This window comes from Heterocephalus glaber, unplaced genomic scaffold, assembly GCF_053883595.1.
Source record: "Heterocephalus glaber isolate CG9 unplaced genomic scaffold, H.glaber_assembly_v1.0 deba00001720, whole genome shotgun sequence".
NCBI classification, from domain to species: domain Eukaryota; kingdom Metazoa; phylum Chordata; class Mammalia; order Rodentia; family Bathyergidae; genus Heterocephalus; species Heterocephalus glaber.
The window spans coordinates 4,454,258-4,477,350 of NW_028258433.1; the positions used below are offsets into that span (position 1 = coordinate 4,454,258).

Here is a 23,093-nt window from a genome sequence, read left to right on the forward strand (position 1 = left end):
ATTTTATTTTGTCACTTTATGTTCTTTAGGTTTATTGCATTCTTTTGTCAAACGAAACTGTTTACAGAATGATGCTGAAGAGTCAACCTTTTCAACCAACTCTTCTGGGGCAAATCTGAGAAAATGTTCCAATAATGAAAGTAATTATGCTATTACAATAATATCTCAAGATCTTAATTACAAAGAAGCAAAACTTCATGAAGAAAAACTGCAGTTATTTATACCCCCAGAAACGGATTTTCTGTCGTGCCTACAGAAAAGACAGTATGGAGTAGATTCAAAAAGCCAGAAAGTTTCAAATATAGAAGAAAATGTCTTAGTTGCAGCATATCAGCCTGAAGTTCAGCATTCAGAAGTAGAATATAGTGGTATTCCACTTCAGTCACAGAAAAGCTTTTTTGATGGCCATGATAATACTAGCCCTCTTATATTATCTCCTAGCTCCAAGAATCCTTCAAATCCAGTTATGATCTCTAAAGAAAAAGAATCACACAAAATGTCAGAGAAACTAAAATGTAAGAATTGTGAAACTGGTATTGAATTAGCCAAAAATATTTCCATTGAAAAAAATCAAAAAATATATGTTTTAAATGGAAATTCTAAAAAAGTTGAGCAGTTGTCACTTGAAAAATGCATAACAGCAGCATCGCCTTCACTGAAGATGCCACTCAACCATGATACAAGTCTAACAGTGATCCAAAAAGATCAAAAAGAAACTTCTTTAATTTCAGAAATGACTGCCAATCCAAACTCTGAAGAACTTTTCGCAGGCAGTGAGAATAATTTTGTCTTTCAAATACCTGATAAAAGGAATAGTCCTGTTTTAGGAAAGACTAAGGAAATTTGTGGATCAGATTTTAGTTTTATAAAAGAATCCATTCTCCAGAACTCTGCTATGGTAGTAGATACAGACATAGATGACAAACAAGCAATCCAGGTGCTGATTACTGAAGATTTTGACCCATCAAATACAATCCATGATCTCAAAGAGAACAGAAATAGCGTAAAGCAGCATCTAACTTCAGGACTTGAAAATCAGAAATCAGACATCTCCTTGGATATGAAACCAAACAGGAATAATGATTACACACACAAATGGGCAGGGATCTTACATCCAGGTTCGAGTCACAGTTTTGGAGGTAGCTTCAGAACAGCTTCCAATAAAGAAATAAAAGTCTCTGAACATAATATTAAGAAAAGCAAAATGCTTTTCAAAGATATTGAAGAACAGTATCCTACTAGTTCAGCTTCTGTTGAAATTGTAAATACCTTATTAAATAACCAAAAGAAATTAAACAAACCTCATATATTTGATTTGCAATCAGTTGAAACAGTGCCTACATGCGTGCAGAGTAGTCCGTCTGTTTCTGATTGTGAAAATAACCACACAACCTCCCAGATGTTACCATTAAAACAAGATTTTAATTCAAACCATAATTTAACACCTAGCCAAAAGGCAGAAGTTACAGAACTTTCTACTATATTAGAAGAATCAGGAAGTCAGTTTGAATTTACACAGTTCAGAAAAGCAAGCCACTTAATACAAAGTAATACACTTGAAGTGCCTAGAAACCAGATGACTGCCTTAAGTACCACTTCTGAGGAATGGAAAGATGTTGATCTTCATCCCACATTTGGTGCCTCATCTATTGATCAGATAGACAGCATCAAAAATGTTGGAGGAATTGGAGTTAAACAAAAGTTTGCTTACTTATTGAAAAACAGTCCTAACAAAAGTGCTGCTGGTTCTTTGACAGATGAAAGTAAAGTGGAATTTAGAGGTTTTTATTCTGGTCTTGGCACAAAACTGAATATTTCTAGTGAAGCCCTACAGAAAGCCTTAAAACTGTTCAGTGACATTGAGAATATTAGTGAAGAGACTTCTCCAGAAGTAGATCCAAGTTTCTCTTCAAGTAAATGTTATGATTCTATTGTCTCAATGTTTAAGATAGAAAATCATAACAATGATAAAAATATAAATAAGAAAAACAATAATTGCCAACTAGTATTACAAAATAATATTGACATGACTACTGGCATTTTTGTTGAAGAAAATCCTGAAAGTTGCACGAGAAATGCAGAAAATAAAGATAACAAATATATTGGTGCCAGTAGAAATATTTGTAAATTAGGAAAATCGGGTGGCAGCAATTCAAGTAAAAATGATACAGTTTATATTCATAGAGATAATTTGCCATGTAACAATCAGCACAATATACATTTTAAATTATCTAGCCAGTTTATGAGTGATGGAAGCACACAACTTAAAGAAAGTTTGTCAGATTTAACTTGTCTGGAAGTTGTGAAGGCTGAAGAAACAAGTTATATTAGTTCAACTAAAGAACAGTTAACTGCAGGTGAGATGGAACAAAATACAAACAATTTAAATACACTCTTTCAGACTGCAAGTGGGAAAAATATCAGAGTCACCAAAGAGTCATTAAGTAAAGTTGTAAATTTCTTTGATCAGAAAACAGAAGAATGGAATGACTTTTCAGATTCTCTGAATTCTAAATTACTTTCTGGCATAGAGAACAAAATGGACATTTCAAGTAATGGGGAAACAAACACGATGAAAAACAAAATATTGGAAGAAAGTACCCCGGCTGGTACTGGAACTCAGTTAAGTCTCCTGCAACAACCTGAATGTCAAATAGAAAATATCAAAGAACCTAACCTGTTGGGTTTTCGTACAGCTAGTGGGAAAAAAGTAAGAATTGCACAAGAATCTTTGGACAAAGTGAAAAATCTTTTTGATGAAAAACAGGAAGATGTTAGTAAAATTACCAAATTGAGTCACAAAGCAGCAAAAAATGTCAAAGACAGAGAGGACTGTAAAGAAGGGCTTGAATTAGTATGTGAAACAACTGAAATAACCTCTATCCCAAAGCGTGAAGAAACGCAGAATTCCCTAAATAATAAAAACTTTAGTGAAACTGGTATGCTACCCAGCCTAACTAATAGCTTACAAAGACAAACTGAAAATCTCAAAACATCAAATAGTATCTCTTTGGAAGTTAAAGTACATGGAAATGTAGAAAAAGAAACAGTGAACAGCCCTACAACTTGCACAAATCAGTTTCCTTTTTCAACTATTGAAGAATCTTTAGGATTTTTCACAGGACATGGTAAAAAAATTTCTGTGAATCCAGCTTTACTGTTTAAAGTGACAAAGTGGCTTAAAGGAGAATTGGATGAGCAGCAAGAAGAAATAAATACTGCTGAGGTAGTATGTGTAAAAGAATATTCTCAGGATTGTGTAGGAAATCCTTTGAATAAAATTAGTTCAAGCAGTATCACAACTGAAAATGACAAAATTTATCTCTCTGAAAAACAAGATTTAATTCATTTGAGTAACAGTAGCATATCTGATAGCTACCATTCTGATGTTTGTCATTCTGATAATATGCATGATGATTCAGGATATCTCTCAAAAAATAAAATTGATTCTGGTATTGAGTCAGTCATGAATGTCAAAGATAAAAATAACACTGGTTTTCCAGAAGTTCCCAATATAAAAGAAGTAAACACATATCCACAAGCCGTAAGTGAAGATATTTGTGTTCAGAAACCTGTGACTAACTTTTCACCATGCAAAAATAAAAATACAACCATTAACTTGGCTGTATCTGATTCAGATAATATTGAGGTAAGGCCACCGGCATTCAGTACAGCCAGTGGTAAAATAGTCCTTATTTCACAAGACTCGATTAAAAAAGTAAAAAAGATATTTACGGAAAACTCTAAGAAGATAATTCACCAAAACACTGAGAATAACAATAAGGAAATTAACCAAAGCACTGAGAGTAAATCAAACACTTCCCAAAGAAAAACTGTGACAGCTTATAATAAGGCATTGGATAATTCAGAGGATGTTATTTTTCCTAACTCTCTAGATGATGAAGAATGTACACATTCATGTAAGGTTTTTGCTGGTACTCAAAATGAAGGAAGTTTGCAACATAACAAAAGTATGTCTGAATTGGAGAAAGTTTCTGAAAGACCAGCTTGTGTTAGCTTGAAAGCTTCAGATATATGTAAATTTAATAATACAGGGAAGGTTCCCAAGTCAGCCTCTTCTACAAATGTTTATGGGATTTTTAGTACAGCAAGTGGAAAATCTGTAGAAATATCAGATGCTTCATTACAAAAGGCAAGACAGGTGTTTTCTAAAACAGATGGTAGTACAAAGCAACTCTTTTCCAAAGTATTTAAAAATAATGAACATTCAGACCATTTCACAAAAGAATGTACTATAATGCATACCCCCAAAAAAGTATCACCGCCAAAAAACTTTCAGCATACTGCAGATTCATCTGCTTTTTCTGGATTTAGCACAGCAAGTGGAAAACAGGTTTCAATTTCAGAAAGTGCCTTACACAAAGTTAAGGGAATGTTAAAGGAATTTGATTTAATAAATGAATATACTCTTGAGCATTCACCTTCATCTAGACTAGATGTATCGAAAATTCCACTTTGTATTGATAAAAGAACCCTGGAACACTCTATAGATTCTAAAATGAAAAAAACCTACAATAATGAATTTAAATTATCGAGTAACTGTAAAACTGAAATTGGTTCATCAGAAAGTAATCACTCTATTAAAGTTTCTCCATATCGCTCTCGGTTTAAGCAAGACAAACGACACTTGATATTAGGATCCAAAGCATCACTTTTTGAGAACACGCATCTTTTGGGGGAAGAACAGGCTTTACCCAAAAATATAATGGAAATTGGTAAAACTGAAACTTTTCCTAATAATTCTGTGCAAACAAGGGCAGAAATACGTTCTCCTTGCCCCAAAGAACCAGAAAACTATTTTGAAACAGAAGCAGTAGAGATTGCTAAAGCTTTTATGGAAGATGATGAGCTGACTGATTGTGAACCACCAAGTCATCCCAAACACTCACTTCGTACATGCCAAAAAAATGAAAGGATTTTGTTAAATTCAAGAACTGGAAAAAGGAGAAGAGATGCCCTTGTTTCAGCTGGTAAGTGTTTTTTTTTTTACTTTTTGGTTTTCCAATCTGTTTTAAAAGTGTTCAGTCACAATAGTCCTGATGTAGTGATTAGAGTGTTATAAGTTTTTTAGGGTTTTACATGTAGTTTGAGAGAATGTGATTTGATTCTTGATATCTCTTAAGTTTGTGTACCAAAAAGTCGTGTTTTGAGGATCTTAAGTGTGGGGGTGTTTTCTGGTAGTCTCTGACTATAATCTTAAATTACTGAATCTGTTGATTAGTTACATTTAAAGTAAATGCCAAAACTCAGTCTCCAACTCTTACTTAGATGATCTTAAATAACTAGCTACTTTTAGACACCTATAGACTCATAAAATATTTCAGATATCAAAAATCTTGTCCAGCCCTCTCATATTGCAGAAAAGGTAGCTGAAACCAGTTAGTTCATTAGGTCATGCTACTGGATTCAGATTTACATACATGTTATCCAGGTTACATTCTGTATGGTTTATTTCATGGGCAAGTAGTAAGTTTATAATAATTACCTGAAACTATTTGATGTCCTTTAGCAGAAAGTTCAGAAGTGTATGTACTTAAAAGATATCCATAATAGCTTTATTTATAGCAATCCATTCTGTTCCATGTGTATACTGAAGTTGCCTTCTATCTAGAACAAAAACAACTCAGACTTCTGAATATTCTCAACAATGTTACTATGTAATTTCACTTCTGGTATATATAAATATATACCTTTATCAGCTTTTGGTTATTTGAATAGTGCATGTTCTTTTTTGAACAATTAAACCCCTGAAAAAGGCTTCTAATGCCCTGATAAGGGCTTGCATGGACATTTCGACTTATTAAATCCTACAAATTAATTCTTTGTAATAAACTGTCAAAAAATCAGAGTACTTATTACCATGTATCTCAGCATGACACAAATGCATACCTTGAGTTATGCTTTTATTATGTGTGCTGCTGAAGCAAGCACTTGAGTTAGGGTTTTATCTTAGCCTCTGCAAGCCTTCTACCACTGAGTTATATCCCCAGGTTAGAATTTTTAAATAAGGAGTGTTACAATTATTAGTGTCTGGGGATATAGCTAGTGGTAGAGCAACTACTTAGCATGCATGAGGCCTGAGATTCAATCACCAGGACCTCCAAAAAGGGGGGGGGATAAAATTATGACTATTATTAATATTTGAATATGATTTAGTAATTTTGAAAATATTCTCTACCCTACTGATCCTAACTCATGGACCTATATAATAAATTCATCCTTGAGTTTGCTGTCAACCCAGAAAAAGATCAGTTTGAAGAAATGTTGTTTATCCTTCTTGTCAAGACTTAGAATTATGGAGTTTGTGGATACAGACTATATGGGTGCTCTATTGGACTGGTCTTGATTTGTTTTCTTTTTGGTACTGGGGATCGAACTCAGGACCTCAACATTTGCCAGGCAGGTGCTATGCCACTGAGTTAAATCCCCAGCCCAAGACTTAGAATTATACTCAGTGCCACTCTATTTAAAAAGTAGCTTGTCTTTAAATGATCAAAAAGTGGTAGAAATTAAATTGTTACTGAGAAATGAATTTTCTCTTTTAAAAGGAATACTCAATTTTTATAATTATATATTTTTATTTAACATGTTGTAAAAGTCAGTATTTTAATTTTTTTAAATGGACTGTAAGGTTTTAAAAATGAAATTAATATAATTTACAAATATTTACGGAAATTTCTTTTTAGGAGAATCTCAAATTAAAAGAAGCTTGTTAAATGAATTTGACAGGATAATAGAAAATGAAGGAAAATCCTTAAAAGCTTCGAAAAGCACTCCTGATGGTAAAATTTTCTTTTTATGAATATTTCCCTTCTAGGTATGATGCATTATGTGCTTTTTTTCTCAGTTCTTTTTGGTATATATCTTTTTTTTTGGTATAAAAGTTTTTATAGTATAGTTTAATTGTAACTTACTATATCTTGACTTGGTTGTTAGGTGGAATTTTCCTTCATAATACCAAGTTTGATGGTGAGGTTGCCCATAATTGGAAAGTTTAAAATGATTATAAGATAATGACTTTAATTTTTAAAAAAGCTCTTAAGAATTAAGCTAAAACTATTGTAGCATGATAATTTAAAGCTTGGGTTCTAGACTTCAGTCAGGCTTTTGGCCATCACCATTTCACAGTCTTTTCTAAGTTATGGAACTATCTCTCTGTTGCCAAACCCAATGGTCATTTCTCAGTTCTTATTTGCCTCCATCTTCCAAACACATGAGACATAGTTTTGATCACTTCTCCAGCCCTCCGTGGTCTCTTTGCTTCTTTTCCTTAGTGACTGCTTATGTGTAGTGTTTTTTGTTTGTTTTTGTTTTTTTTAATAGTTCTTCCTTATTGTTTCCTTACTCTACACAGGAACACTTCAGGTGTCCTTAGGTCTACTCTCCACCTAAACTTCAGTACTACCAAAATTATGCTTGCAGCCTTAGCTGAACTCCAGACTCATTCATTTGCCTGCTTGGTACATCTCTACTTGGATTGCTACTATGCATTTTAAAATTATGTGGCCATTGATGAACTCCTTATTCCATACCTGCTCCAAACTTGCTCCAAACTTGCTCTGTTGCCTTTGCTTTCTCGTAAAGGACTCCGCCATTCTGCCATTTGATCATATCAAAACTTTGATAATATTTGTTTTTGGTACCAGGGATCGAACTCAGGACCTTGCGCTTGTGAGGCAGGCACGTGCCAGTGAGCTAAATCCCTGCCTCCCCTTAATAATATCTTTAACTCTTATTTCCTCATACTTCATATCTAATCCATCAGTAAGTCCTGGAGAAAGAGTATTTTGAGAGGGATTAATGGCAATGTGTCTTTTATTATAATACATTTTTTTAAATCAAACCATTCACTGTATTTTTTATTATACCACACACACACCCCAAGAGAGAAAGAAACATATATAGTATGTGGGTATCACTTAATGTCTAATACAATCTAATTTACAATAGTTCTCTTACCTTTTAAAGTTTTTATTTTATTTATCAACTCTAATGTGACCAAGCCAATTATTTTATAGACTGTCACACATTCTGGATTTGTTTCCTTTGGGTGTCATTTACTCTATTTCCTGTTTGGACTTAATTAAGATTCTGCAGTTTTGGCACAAATGCTTCCACAAAGAGGTTTGTACATGTATTGCATCATATTGAGAGGCACAGAATGTCAGGTGATTTGACTACACGATTAAGATGCTAATTACAAGATCATTTTATTGAAAGGTATATTTTCCCATTTGCATTTAGCAAACAATCTGACATGATACTTTGGTACTTTGAGAATATACTGTTAGATAGTTTTGCAGGGTACATCAGTCTGGGTTGGAGGCTGTTTTCCTTTAGGGCTTGGAATACGTCACTCCAAGCTCTTCTTGCCTTGAGGGTTTGCATTGAAAAGTCTGCTGTGATTCTGGTGGACTTTCCTTTCTATGTGATTTGTTTCTTTTCTCTAACTGCTTGTACAACTTTGTTCTTCTGTTGGGTTCCTGAAATCTTAACAATTATATGCCTATGTGTAGATTTTTTTTGATCAAGGCTAGTTGGAGTCCTATATGCCTCACTTATCTGTATGACAAGTTCTTTTCCCCTGCTTGAGAAGTTTTCTACCATTACTTCAGTGAACAGTTGTTTTTTATGTCATCTGCACTCTCTGCTATTTCTTTGTTGACTCCAATCACTCTTATGTTATTCTTCTTTGCATCGTCTAGCAGCTGCTGGATTGATTTCTCATGGTCCCTTGCAATTTTAAAGCAATTTTTCTTTTCCTGGTCACTAATTGCAATCTTATCTTCTATATGTGAAATTCTGTCCTCACATTGGCTCATTCTGCTGTGTAGACTTTCAGTGGAGTTTTTAATCTCCTGGAAATCTGTTTGCATCTATTTTATGGATTCCATTTGTTTCCTGTGTTGGGATTCCAACATGTTCCTCAGCTCCTCTATCTTTTTATCTGTGTCCTCTCTCAATTTATTAATCATGTCTTGCACTATGGGCACAATCTCTGCTGTTATCTGAGAAATTATTTCTGATTTCCTTTTTTCCAGATCGTCTTTAATTGTCAGTTCAGGGAGTCCAGGTGGTTGAGTATCAGAGTGTTCCATCTCCTTTCCCTTTGGGGTTGCTGTAGGTAATCTGGAAGTCTGGTTTTGAGGCTTGTTTACATGTCTCCTCATTTCTGTGTGGGTGGGGGGTGCTCTTTGCGCCTGCATGGTTCACCTCCTCTGTGCTGGCAGTGGTGGAACAGTGGCCCAGAAGCCCCTTCCTCTGGGCTGGGAGCTGAGAATATGCTGTTTATATAATAGTCTTTCACTCAAAATTTTAACATCCACTTTCCTGAGTCAGTTATATAATTGGAGATGGAAAACCTGGTTTTCACTTTTGAGACTTTTCTTACTAAGTTGCCCTGGCTGGGCTTGAACTTGGAATCCTCATGCCTCAGTTTCTTAGGGTTTTCACAGTCTTTTACTCTTTACAAATTTACTATTCAGCAAGGAAGAGCTTTATGTTAGCAACTGGGAATGAACTTTAGTTCCTTCTAAAAAAAAAAAAAGGCAAGATAAATGCTTAATTATTCTAATTAAAACTTTTCAGAATAAGGAGTAAATTGATATAATTGTCACTGTTAATGGTAGCAAATAATTTCATGGATTTTTATGTATAAGGTATATAAAACTTATAGGCAATTACACTGTAAATGTGTTTATTTAGAAAAAGGAAACATGCTTCTTAATGTTCAAATTATCTCAGATTTGGGGGTAGAAACCTCTTTAACTTCCCAAGATTTTTTTGCTTTTGTTTTTAACGTACCCTGATTAATCTTTGAGCATCTTACTTTTTATTATGATAAAAAGATTTTGTGGAATCTTTTTTTTTTTATTAAAACATTTTTTGTAGTTCATAGTGTTCACATTCCTTTTTGGGAATTGTTACATGTACGTAATATATCTTAATTCCTTTCTTTTCATCCCCTTTCCCTTCTTTCCCTCCCCTATCCATCCATCTCTAAATTTCACCCCCTCTTTTGCACATGTTTGCAGTACGTAATGTTTACATTCCTTGTGTGGAATTGGCACATGTATGCAACGCATCTTAGCTCCTTCTCTTCATCCCTTGCCCCTCCCCTACCCTCCCGCTTTTGGTCCCTTTCCCTTTTTAGAAAGATCCACCTCCCTACTTCCTATCGTGTATCTTTTATTTTGTTCTTTATTTATATTTTCAGTTTCTTATGTAAGAGAAACCATGAGATATTTAAGCGCGTGTGTGTGATATATTTTACTTAACATTTTGGTCTCAAGGTACATCAATTTTCCTATAAATGACTCCGATTTATCTTTCTTGTAGTTACCCTACCTTAGTGCTGGGGTCAGCCCTTTCTCCAAAGATCGTTTCAGTAATTAATATTTTATAAAAACAAAGATTTGGATGCTACCCATATTATTACTTCTGATGGTGTTATTTGTTTTGCTTACATTTTTAGTTCCGAATAAGAACCTTTTTTTTGTTTTGGTACCAGGAATCAATCTCAGGGCCTCACGCTTGCCAGGCAGGTGCTGTGCCGCTGAGCTACATTCCGGCGCAATAAAACCATTTTTGCTTTGCAGTAGTTTAGAAGCTTTTTGTTTGTAATATGTCTCAGAACTTCTTTGTAGTCTCAAAAATTCTGAAAGAACATTTGTATATGTGGATTATATCTGTTGATATTTATCATATTAGAAATTAAAGTTGAGAAAGTTTAATATTTGTAACATTGTCCATTGGTAATTTAGAAAATGTTAGTTTACTGAGTTGTGCAGGTCTTCTAACAGTTGACAAAATTTATTATACAATTTTGATCACCTTTGTTACTGACATCACTGATCTAATCTAAAAAGTCCAAGTATTAAGAAGCTGTCAAGTTTGTAGTCGGATACTAGCTTCCTCAAATTCTAACTTCTCACTTAAGAGCTTGAATTTTACTACAGGCAAAAATACTGTGACTTCTTTTCCTTGCAGTGATAAACTCATTTCATTCAATTTTGAAAAAATATCTGCTTATTACCCAAGTCTGAATAATGTAGTTTGTTGGCTGTTGGTAATTTTGTGAAGGAAAAAAAAAACAATACATTTAGCTTATTCATGAATGTATATTTTCTTGAGACAGTGGTTGCGCAGATATAGCAGAATAAACTATCAGGGCAAATATTTTTCAGCACAGTGAAAAAGACATCTTAATAGTATTAAGACAGCTTGACAGCTTGAATTCTCTGAAAGACTGTGGGCACTCCTCAGTTTCATAGAGAATATCTTTGAGAATCACTGTCCCACAGTACTGTATATGCATAAAATAGTTTCAGATTCACAGTATCAGTTTAAGCTACTAATGAAAAATCTGCTAAGGGAAGATGAAAAATTCTTTGCAGTTTTTCCTCAGAATATATATCATTTAAGAATATAGTCAAAGTGCTGTGTTTAAATGTCAAAATGATTTTTCAGTGTGTGCTTACCAGTTTGATAGAGTTGTTTCTATTTGTTTTCAGTTGTAGAGTTATTTTTTTATTTACGCTTACATTTGAAAAAAATAAAACCTTTCCATAGCTTGTTTGTAAACACTACACAGAGATGTACTTAGAGAAGTCTTGGTTCCACCCTTATCATTCCATACTATTCACCATATTTCCCACCTCTTGCTCACAATTTTTAATGGTTTCCAGTTTATTCTTTTAGGGGTTTTTTGTAAAATAAACATATATATTTTTTCTTATGGCCCTATTTGTAAAATAAACAAATATGTATATACAAGTATGTATTCTCATGGTCCTTTCTTCAAAACATATATACACTGTTTTACACCTTGCTTGTAAATTTTACCTAGGGATCCCTTCTTGAGTACATAGAGATCTTCATTGTTTCTTATGGTTGCATAGTACTTGATCATGTGGTATACATTGGTATATCTTATTTATTCAGCCAGTCCCCTATCACTGGACTAATTATAGGTATAAATCATATACTGAAGATGAATAGTACCTAAGGCTTTTAAAATCTTGATAAGAGTAAATTTTAGATTGATGTTTCCATTGACAACACCTTTGAGCTGTAATTGTTATCATCAGCTGACTAAATTTATAACTGATTTACATGTTTGTACCATGAGTTATTTCCTATCTGGTCATTATTAATTTGAGAATCAAGGGTTTTTTTGCTTTTGTTTTTGGGTTTTTTTGGTACCAGAGATCGAACTCAGTACCTTGCACTGTCAAGGCAGGCGGTGGCAAGACTGAGCTAAATCCCTGGCCCTCAAGTGTTTCTTTTGATAGTTATTTTTTATTCATAAATTTTAAAAATAATTGTCTCAGATTTTTGTGTGAATATTTATAATAATGTATGTAATAAATAGAAAATAAAATCTCCCATTAGACTTTCATTATTAATGTCAAATTATTTTTTTCTAGGTACAATAAAAGATAGAAAGCTGTTTACACATCACATTTCTTTAGAGCCAGTTACCTGTGGACCCTCTTGGTAACATGTGTTTAAATTATTTTAAAATTCTACTAATGTTGGAAAATTACATTTTTTTAAAAAATTAATATTTCTGAAACCAGTGGCACAAATCTATAGTAAAGAAGTTAACACTTCTGTTTTTGAAAGCCTGAATCAGGATTAAAAAGTTAATGTTTTGGTAGTGTTTTATAGTACTGTTCATACTTTTATTTCACTTTCCAGTTTCTAGGCAACTTTGTAAAATAGCACAACAGATCATATTCTACTTTTATGAATGATATACTAAGGTTGAGATGGATTAAGGAAATAAATCAATAAAAAGACAGCAAATGTTAAAAATATTCTTTTCCCTCTCCTCCCTCTCTAAACCCTACCGGAATTGCCAATAGAATTTTTTAACGTAGAATTCTTCAGAACACTGATCAAAAGAAACAAGAGTGTAGAAGCCAAAAACATGAATGACATAGCAAGCCTAAGAAAATTAAAACCTAACGTTAGAGCAAGCAAAGAACTACCCAGCTTCCCCTAAAGAACCTGAGGAAGATTCAAATTAGCAACATGTCCTTCCCATGGTAGAGTAGAAAATGGAGAGATTAATTGAAATTCTGTTTAAGAAGCATCTGTATCTCCTCCCCTACTGATGGGCATTTATTGCTTTTCTTCAGAAGACTAGAAGTTTATTCTATGGAGAAAATGAATTAGAATTCTGATTTGAGTGTGATTTAGGGAAGAGGGGACAACTGAGGAAAACAGTGAAAACTGAAATGAAGTAGAAATCTGTATGTCAATCAGTAGAATCCCTAGCCTTCTTCCCACACTTGGCTCACAAAGTTAACAGGAGACTGGAAGATTTTGTGAGGAATGAATGTGATCAGCCTAGTAAAAAAGACCTAAAAGTATTGACAGTTGAGAGTACTCAGATGAAACGACATTGCGAGGCATCACCCAGTGAAGCCAACAATTGACAAGAGCCCTATCAGCACACAGATCTTCCGGTCAGCTATTTAGTGCTTCTCTTAAATGAGAGAAAGGTAGGGTACTAATTCAGAGGAAGGCTCCTGAGGTGACCATGAGAGATGGGACCATTGATAGGACCCACAGAGAAGAAATAGGGGAAATAGTTCCCCAGGTGAAGGGGGTATAAGAAAGGAGCACTGTGGTAGAGTGGAGGGGACACATTGAAAAGGTCCTCATTTGACAGGCTTTCCTGTCATGTAAAGTCCAAGGCTGGGAATAAGTGTGTGCAAAACAGTCATAGCCTTGAAAAGTATGATGGCGTTTTGGGATAGCAACCATGATGAATGTGTAACAATTACCAGGATAGGATGGCCGTGGGGCATTTGAGGGTCCTCATTTGCACAAACATTTGTATGTGCACATTTGCTGCTAAATAATCTATTTTCTCTCCAATGTAGCACAAGTAACAAGTGTCAAGAAATCCAGAATCTAAATTTTATTGCACCTGCTCAAGAACTTCTGTCTAAATCTCATCTTTATGAACACTTGACTTTGGAAAAATCTTCAAACAGTTACCCAGTTTCAAGACAGCCATTTTATAATGTTCCTACTCTAAGAAATGAAAAAATGAAATACCCAATTACTACAGGCAAATCAACCAAAGTCTTTGTTCCACCTTTCAAAACTAAATCATGTTTTCACAGAGATGAATATTGTGTGAGCAAGGATATTAATTTAGAGGCAAACAAACAAAAGCAAAAAAATATAGATGAATATGGCTCTGGTGATAGTGAAAATAATGTTAATGATAGTGAGATTCATCAGTTTAACAAAAACAGCTCCAATCAAGCAACAGACATAATTTTCACAAAGTGTAAAGAAGAACCTTCAGGTATTGTAAGACAATTTGTATGACTATTTTTTCCTTTGGTTAGATATTTATCTCACTAAATATTATGTTCTGAGGGGTTTCCCCAATTTGTTGTGATTAATAATTTCAGAACCTTTTTTAATGCTTCAGATTATCTAAATCCAGAGATTAGGTTTAAATTATTTTCATGTTTTTTTTTCTTTTGGTACTGGAGATCAAACTCAGGACCTTGTACTTGCGAAGCAGGCAGCAGCACCACTGAGCTAAATCCCCAGCCTGATTCATGTTGTGTTTTGAAGATAACTATTTGTAGACTTTCTTCTTTTAAAAAATAGGCGATTAGACACAATCTAGACTGCTCTTACTGAAATAGATTTATCATACTACAAATTTTCTTCCAAAATTGAGACAAAAATAATAGATGTATTTCTATTTATACAGTTCTACAAGTTGAGTTTTTTAAAATCCTTGAATATTTAGAAGTGGTTAGGAGCTCTTTTTTTTCTCTGCATGTAAAATTTGAGAATATTGATAAGTAATTTTGTAAAGCAGGGGTTGTACTTTTTAAATTTATAGTCAGTTTCATTTTTTGCTAATTTGTTTTTCAACAGATTTAATGACAAGCCTTCAGAAAGCCAGAGAAATACAGGATATTCGAATTAAAAAAAAAGAAAGGCAGCATATTTTTCCACAACCAGGTAGTCTGTACCTTGCAAAAACATCCACTCTGCCTCGAATCTCTCTGAAGGCAGCAGTTGGAGGCCGAGTTCCCTCTGCATGTTCTCATAAACAGGTACACCTTTGTCTATAATACTTAGAGCTTTTATAGAAAAGGGTGACTTTATTAACTAGGATCTGCAGATTGTTTTATTTGAAGAATCAGCATATGACTGCTAGAACAGATAATGAAATCATATTTCTACATCAACCTTTGGTGGCCACCTCCCTTTCCTTAGGCAGACTGCCTTATCCTGTCCAAGTGATCTGTGCCTAAAAAGCATTCTTTCTCTTAATCCTTCAAATCTAGGCTTTAGAGCAAAGTAGTCACCTTGAATGTAAAGTGAAGAATTGATAGCCCTGAACCTTCTAAAGGCTTTTTACATTTTTAGAAGAGGATTGTAGGCAAGCCATAATTATCTAGGTAGAATTTTTTGCAACGGAAAGGTGGAAATAATGTTGATAGTATCAACAGCTAACACTGAACGTTTTTTATATGCAAGGAACTCTTAGCCCTTTACATGCATCAGTTATATATCACTTAAGTTAATCCTCACAACCACCCCAAAGAAAAACACTATCATTTTTTCCATCATTTTATAAATGAGAGGACTGTACCGTAGAGAGGGTGAAGTAACTCCCTACAGTTACTTAAGTAGTAAGTGGAAGAGCCATAATTCCAGAGCAAGAGTCTGACTCTAGCATCAAGTGCTGTACATACAAAAAGACACATTGGGGGCCAGGGATTTAGCTCAGTGGTTCCGCTGCCTGCCTTGCAAGCTCAAGGACCCGAGTTCAATCTCCAGTACCAAAAAAAAAAAAGACACATTGGGTTAGGTATGTTGGGGTGAAAGAAAGCACCTTGAAGGTGAGTCAGACTCCCTAAACTACTTAAACTTTCCCATCTTCTCTCCTTTTCACCTTTTGGAACTTAATAGGTTTGGTAAATTATTTTTTAATCCCTAGAATGCCTTCCTGTGGCATATTTATCAGGAGGTGGCATATACACAGAAGAAATGAAAACATGCACAGGCTTTTGAAGGTATAGGTTATTTATAGTACATTACAATTTCTAGCTTCTAATAAAGTTTTTTTGTTTTGAGGGGTTTTTCATTTTGTGTGTGTGGTACTAGAGATTGGAACCCATGGCACACGCTCAGCACACACTACCACTCAGCTCTACCCTCAGGCCAGTAAATAATAAATATTTTAGTGTTTAAATGAAAAAGTTTTGGTACATTCATTGTTGGGGTGTTATACTTGTTTTTTTCTATCAAGTGTTTTATTTGACTTTGTTTTTTATTATCAAATTTTTCTATTTTGTGCAGCTCTATATGTATGGCATATCTAAACATTGCATGAAAATTAACAGCAAAAATGCAGGATCTTTTCAATTTCACACTCAGGATTACTTTGGTAAGGAAGATTTACAGGCTGGAAAGGGAATACAGTTGGCTGATGGTGGATGGCTTATACCTACCAATGATGGAAAGGCTGGTAAAGAGGAATTTTATAGGTACTGTGCAAAATGTGCTAACTTTTACATACTCTATCATCCCTCTCTTCCTCACAATTGCCCTTTTGTCTTTATGTCTCTTGAACTAAAGCTGGCTAGAAATTTAATTTTTATGTATTGAATCATTTTAAGTACATTGTGGTTCAGCAGACATTCTGATAAAATCTTTTAAGAAGTAATCCCTGACATCTTTATTACCCTAAATGGGCTTGGTCTCTGGAAGTGTGAATGTAGTTTGGCTTAGAATTTAATGAATAAGGTTTTCTTATATTGGCTGTTTCTCTTATGCATTAATTAGAGCTGGTAAGAAAAGTTAAATTTGAGTGGCTTTATGGTATACTCGCTCACACACAAACATGCGCACATTTATGTCACATTCTCTTTCATTGTATAATTTATAAATATAAACACTGAAGTTAATCAGAAATATTTAAGTATTCGTAATACCAAATAACTAGAAAATATCTTCACTCTAAAGCAGTGACAGCAAACCTTTTGCAACTTTCAGGGATACAAACAGCCCACTGTCATGTGTATGCCTTAGGTTTGACACCACTACTCTAAAGCATCAACAATTTAGAAACTATATAATCATTTTTTCTTCTGTTTACTATCAGGATGTATTACACCAAGCTATGGGAAGAGATGGGAATCCTTTCTTTAGTGCTTTTATTTTTTAAAAAATCTTTATACATCTTTCCAGAATTATTAATTTTTGAACGTAGTAAAACATTTCTTCCTGAAGTGTTTTAACTTTTTTGGAATATTTTTAAGAAAGTAACCCCGTGTACATTTTGCATGTTTCTTACATAACACGTCTGGTTATAGATTCTGGTAGGAAAAGAATAGTTACAACACTTGTGTTATTTTCTTGGACTATACAGACTGCACAATGTAGAGATCATTTACCTTGTAGTCAAGTGGTCAGAGTTCATAAAGTGAGCATGTTTGAGCTCTTTTCAGTTGTATTTTGATCATACGACAAATATTTTTTGAGCATCTACTGTGTTCTAAGTAGTAGTCTAAGCTCAAGACAGCAAAGCAAAACAGAAAGATCCTTGGCTTAATGAGTTATGTATTCTAGTGAGTGGAAGGTGCAGAAAATTCTTTAAAGTAGTAAGATGTATATTAGGAGGTGGCAAGTACTATGCAAATAGAAAATAAATAAAGCTTGAAAAATAGAGGAGGTAAGATGAGGAGAGTTGCAGTTTTTCAGGGGAGATGAATCTGGGGGTTGAACCCAGAGCCTTCACACTAAGCTACATTCCCAGCCCTTTTATATTTTTTTTTATTTTGAGAAAGGATCTTGCTGAGTTACTAAGTTGTCCAGTCTGGGCTCAAACTTGCAATCTTCCTGCCGTAGCCTCCCAGAGTGCTGAGATTACAGGCATGTGCCTCCACTCCCAGCTGCAACTTTAAATAAAGTGGTCAGAAAGGCTTCATTGACATACCCTGGAGGTAGTACAGGGAATGAGCACAGGATTGTCAGGGAAGGTATTACAGAGTCTGAGGGAGAATGTGCTTTTGAAGTATTTGACGAGCAAGAAGGACGTTAGTGCAGCTAGAGTGGAGTGGGGAGAAGAGTAGAAGTCAGTGAGGTAGAAAGAGGGCCTCATAGACCTTCATGAAAACCTTGGCTTTTATTCCATGAATAGCAGTTTGTGCTCTGAGTAAACCATTAGAAAGAAGGTTTAAGGCAGAGGGAGACAGGATCTGACTTTTCAAAAAGTTACCCTGGCTACTTATTGAGATTGGTCTGTGGGGAGGACCAAAGATGAAACCCAAGAGGCCACTTAGGAAGCTATTGCAGAAATCCTGGTGCAAGATGGTTGCGGGGACCATGAAGGTGGCAGCTGGTGAAAGGCTGTTGGATTCTGTATATAGTTTGAAGGTATCACCATTAGGATTTGACCAAGGATTGGATGTGGAGTGTGAGAGGAGAAGCTTGGGCCTCAGCAGCTACAAGGATAGTTACCACTTAACGCTACTATAATTGAGAAGAACAAAGATAGCAGGGAAATTGGGACTTAGCTTTGAATAATTGAAGTTTGGAATCTGATAGTGGACATCCAAGTGGAGATGTTAGGTGGCCAGTTGGATATGCATTTGTGGAATTCATAGGTGAAGTAGAGACCAAAGAAATCAATTTTGGGTTGTCAGCATGTAGATGGAATTTAACGCCATGAGAAAGGAAGAGTTATCAGAAAGTTAGGAATAAATGTAGAGTCTGTATGTTGCATGCCATGGAAATACCATTTTAGGGAATAGTAAATGAGCAGCTATGATGATTACTGCTGGTAGGTAATGTAAGATGAGGCTGATAATCATTCACTGGATTTAGCAATGCAGAGGGGATTACTAACCTTATTAAAAATAGCTTTTTTTATGTATTAAGTTTATTCTGAATCTTATTAAATTCTATTCAGTTCAGCTCAATTTTTTACAAATTACAGTACCAGAACACAACAGCTAAACAAGTTTTAATGTTTCTTCCTTTATTATACTGGATACACATCAATTTAACTACACAGAGGACAATGCTGGCATGGTTCATGGGGTCCTGCAGTGTAGAGAAGGGGACTCTGCCCTGGGAGGCTGCCAGGGCAGAGCCCACTGCTGCTCTCTGTGGACCTCTCACCTAACATACCCTGCAGAGCTCACTCCACAGGCGACCTTTGATATTGAGTGGAGTAAAATCTATCAGCTGTTACTGCATTGCATTTTAATGTTTACAGAGACAGTAGCCAAAGGCCATATTTGACAATTACAACACTTCTCCCTTTCCAATATACACTCGCTGATGTTTGGAAAGATTTGACTTGCTACAGTTTTTCCACAGTGATTACACCAATAGGGCTTTTCCCTAGTGTGGATTCTATGATGGTCATTAAAATTTGAGCTGTGGTTGAAGGCTTCCCACATTCCTTATATTTATAGGGCTTCTCTCCAGTGTGGAGGCGCTGATGTGAACTGAGACCTGTGTGCTGACTAAAGCTCTTCCCACACTCATTACACTAATAGGGCTTCTCTGTATAGCTATGAATGAGGCTGCCTTTGCCACTGAAAGCCTTTCCACACCTTTACATTTGATATGACACGCCTTCTGTGTGCATTTTCTGATGTTTAAGAAGGCCTGAGCTCTGCCTCAAGGCTTTCCTACACTTATGTACCCTTCTGTAATGAAGGGTAAGGTTGACACAGTGGCTGAAAGCCTTCCTACACTTGGTGCACACATAAGATTTCTCCCTAGTGTATATTCTCCAGTAAGAGATTTGGTAAGATTTGAGCTATTACTAAAGGCTTTTTCACACTCAGCTCATATATAATGTCTCTCTCTGGGGGTGGGTTTAGTAGGCATTGATTCTACCCCTTTCTTGGAACCTGTTTTTTTTTTATTTTTAAGCAAAACATTTATTGGTACATTTTAGATATATACGATGATAACATTCATTGTAGGAAATTTGCACTTATACATGTTATATCCTGCCCCTTCCCTTCTTCCCACTTCCTCCCTCCCCTTCCTATATACAAAAGCTTTATTTCCATTTTTCCTTCTATTTTCACTATTTTTCATGTCCCTTCCTTTTTCTTCCTCCTCCCTCCCTTGCTTCCTTTCTCATTTGAATATTTTCTTCTCATTTCCCAGTATCTGCTATACATTTTGGTCCTTATTTTACTTTTGATTTCTCATGCCAGAGAAACAATGTGGTATTTAAACACGTGTGTCCAGTTTATTTCACTTAAGAGTGTGTTCTCAAGGTGCATCCATTTAGCTATAAATGTCTCAAGCTTGTCCTTTATGACAGAGTAGTACTCCATTATATAAAAAACCCACATCTTCTTTATCCATCAGTTGATGCGCATTTGGGATATTTCCAATATTTAGCTATTACAAATTGTGCCACTATAAACATGGATGTATATATATTGCTGTAGTATGATGGTTTTAATTCTTTCAGGAAGATACCAAGAAGAGGAAGAGTTGGGTCAAATGTAACCTGTAGTTTTAATTTTTTGAGGAATATCCACACTGGTTTTCATAGTGGTCGCACCAGTCTACACTCCCACTAACAGTGGAGAAGTGTTCCTTTTTCTCCACAGCCCCACCAGCATTTGTTGTTGGCTGATTTCTTGATAATAGCCATTCTTTCTGGAGTGAGGTGGAATCTCAGCGTTGTTTTAATTTGCATCTCTTGAATGACCAATGATGTTGAACATTTTTTCTTATATTTACTGTTTCTACTTATTTGAGAAGTGTCTGTTCATTTTAGATGCCCATTTTTGGATTGGGGCTTAAATTTGGGAGGTCTGATATTTTTGAGTTCTTTATATATTCTAGGTAGTAGTCCTTTGTCTGAGGAATAGCTGGAAAAAAAATTTTCCCACTCTGGGTTGTTTCTTCACTTTGTTGATGATTTCTCTTGCTGTGCAAAAGCCTTTTAATAACATGAGATCCCAGTTGTTGATTCTTTGTAATAGTACCTGTGCAGTTGGGGTTTTGTTCATAAGGTCTTTGTACACACCAATGTTTTCTAGAGTTCCACCTATTCTATCTTCCAGCAGATTGTTTCTCTCTTAATATTTAGATCTTTGATCCATTTCAATTTTACTTTAATGCATGATGAAAGATATGGGTCTGGTTTCAATCTTGGACATGTGGAAAGCCAGTTTTTCCAGCACCATTTTTTAAAGGGGCTATCTCTTCCAGTGAATGTGTTTGGCTTCTTTGTCAAAGATAAGGTGGCTGAGTATGTCTGGAGTTGTTTCTTCATCTTCTAGTCTGTTCCATTGAGCCTCAGGTCTGTTCTTTTGCCAGTACCTTGCTGTTTTTACCACAATAGCTTTGTAGTATAGTTTCAAGTCAGGGATTGTGATGCCCCCCGCCTTGCCTTTGTTGCCCAGAATTTCCTTTGCTATTCTAGATCTCTTTTGGGAATCTTTCTTGAAGAGCATTTTTCACCCCTTTTTGCTTTTCAAGATTTGCCCACTCCCTTTCTGACCTGGGCTTACACTTATTGGCAGTAATCACGGGAATGATGGCCCTCTCGAGTCCATCTGCTCAAGACTCTTCTTTAGAACTGTTCTGTTCATCTGCTGACTCCTCATTCAGGGGATTCAATTGGTAGAGGAAAAGCCTAATTAGAGTGCAGTTAATGGGCAGTTGAAGAAGAGGAGAAGGAGACAGAATATAGTCAGTTGTTTCAGGAATTTCCAAAGAAGGAAGCAGAAAAAAAAAAGTCACTACCTGGAGGAGGAAGTCAGATCAAAAGGAATAAGTTTAAGCTTGTGTGTTTTAAGATGCAAAAATTATTTTTTTTAATGCTGCTAAATATTGTCTACTACAGAAGAAAAACATTGTGTTGCATGTGTTAGCTTTCTTTTACTATTGCAAAAACCTGAGATAATCAACTTATAAAGAGAAAAGGGTATTTTGGCTCCAGTTTTAGAGGTTCTAGTTCATGACAGGTTGCTTTTGAGTACATCATAGCAGGACTGTGTGGTGGAGCAAAACTGCTCACTTCATGACCAGTGTGCAAGAGGAAGAGAAAGGAACCCTTTAAGCACACACCCCCAGTGACCTAAAGGCCCCTCTTCTCAATACTGTTGTGTTGGAGGAGGAGAGTTTCAAAACGAATTTGTGGACGAGACATCATTATCCAAACTATAGCAAAGAAAGGGGCAGTACCTGGAGAAGCAAATAGGATCAAAGAGTGAGAATAAGAAAAGCTGAAGAGTAAAGAGATTTGAGAAGATAAGGAATGATATTAAGTCGAGGCCAAGACTAGGGAAGGTCATTCAGGTGTGATTTCTTTATTTTTTGGTACTGGGGATCAAACTTCCGACCTTGTGCTTACAAGGCAGGCGTGGCACCACTGAGCTAAACCCCAGGCCCTCAGGTATGATTTCTAAGAATGGTCTCTGTAATAAGAAAAAAATTGTCTAAAATACAATTATTTCTAATTTCATTTTTGCAGAAGAACCCTATGTAAATTTAAATCATTTTATTGATCATTTCACTAAGAGTTTTTATTTGTATGCTATTTTGATACATGATAAATAATTTTCTGAAATTATAGATCGTATGTTCACACATAAAAACTTGAACAGTCTTGACAATGTAGTTTTTTTTTGTACAGAGGATAATCATGTGACAGTTGTTAAATTCAATATTATCTGATGTAGTTTTTTGTTTCTTCCACATTTATTTCCTCAGGGCTCTGTGTGACACCCCAGGTGTGAATCCAAAGCTTATTTCTAGAGTTTGGGTCTATAATCACTACAGATGGATTATATGGAAACTGGCAGCTATGGAATTTTCTTTTCCTCAGGAATTTGCTAATAGATGCCTAAACCCAGAAAGGGTCCTTCTTCAACTAAAATACAGGCAAGTTGAAAACATGCTAAGTAATCATCTCCTGTGGTACGACCCAGACCTCTGCAGTTTGTGATTTCCTTGCCTTCAAGTTGTATAAAGTTGTTCTCTCATCCTTTCCCAGCCCTCACTTAAGAGAGATCGCATGTTGCACGTCT

General features: G+C 35.3%; 1 protein-coding gene and 1 pseudogene across 4 annotated transcripts in view; one reads left to right on the top strand and one right to left on the bottom strand.

Moving 5' to 3' along the window:
• Brca2 (BRCA2 DNA repair associated) overlaps positions 1-23,093 on the top strand; it is a 76,136-nt gene that overhangs the window by 26,346 nt on the left and 26,697 nt on the right. For all 4 annotated transcript variants that reach the window (XM_004854764.3, XM_021266507.2, XM_021266510.2 and 1 more), the window contains exons 11-17: positions 30-4,991; positions 6,708-6,803; positions 12,450-12,519; positions 13,917-14,350; positions 14,941-15,122; positions 16,375-16,562; positions 22,777-22,947. In XM_004854764.3, coding sequence (XP_004854821.2) covers positions 30-4,991; positions 6,708-6,803; positions 12,450-12,519; positions 13,917-14,350; positions 14,941-15,122; positions 16,375-16,562; positions 22,777-22,947 — 6,103 coding nt within the window. The remainder of the gene's footprint in view (positions 1-29; positions 4,992-6,707; positions 6,804-12,449; positions 12,520-13,916; positions 14,351-14,940; positions 15,123-16,374; positions 16,563-22,776; positions 22,948-23,093) is intronic.
• LOC106010218 (uncharacterized) lies at positions 19,200-22,213 on the bottom strand (annotated as a pseudogene).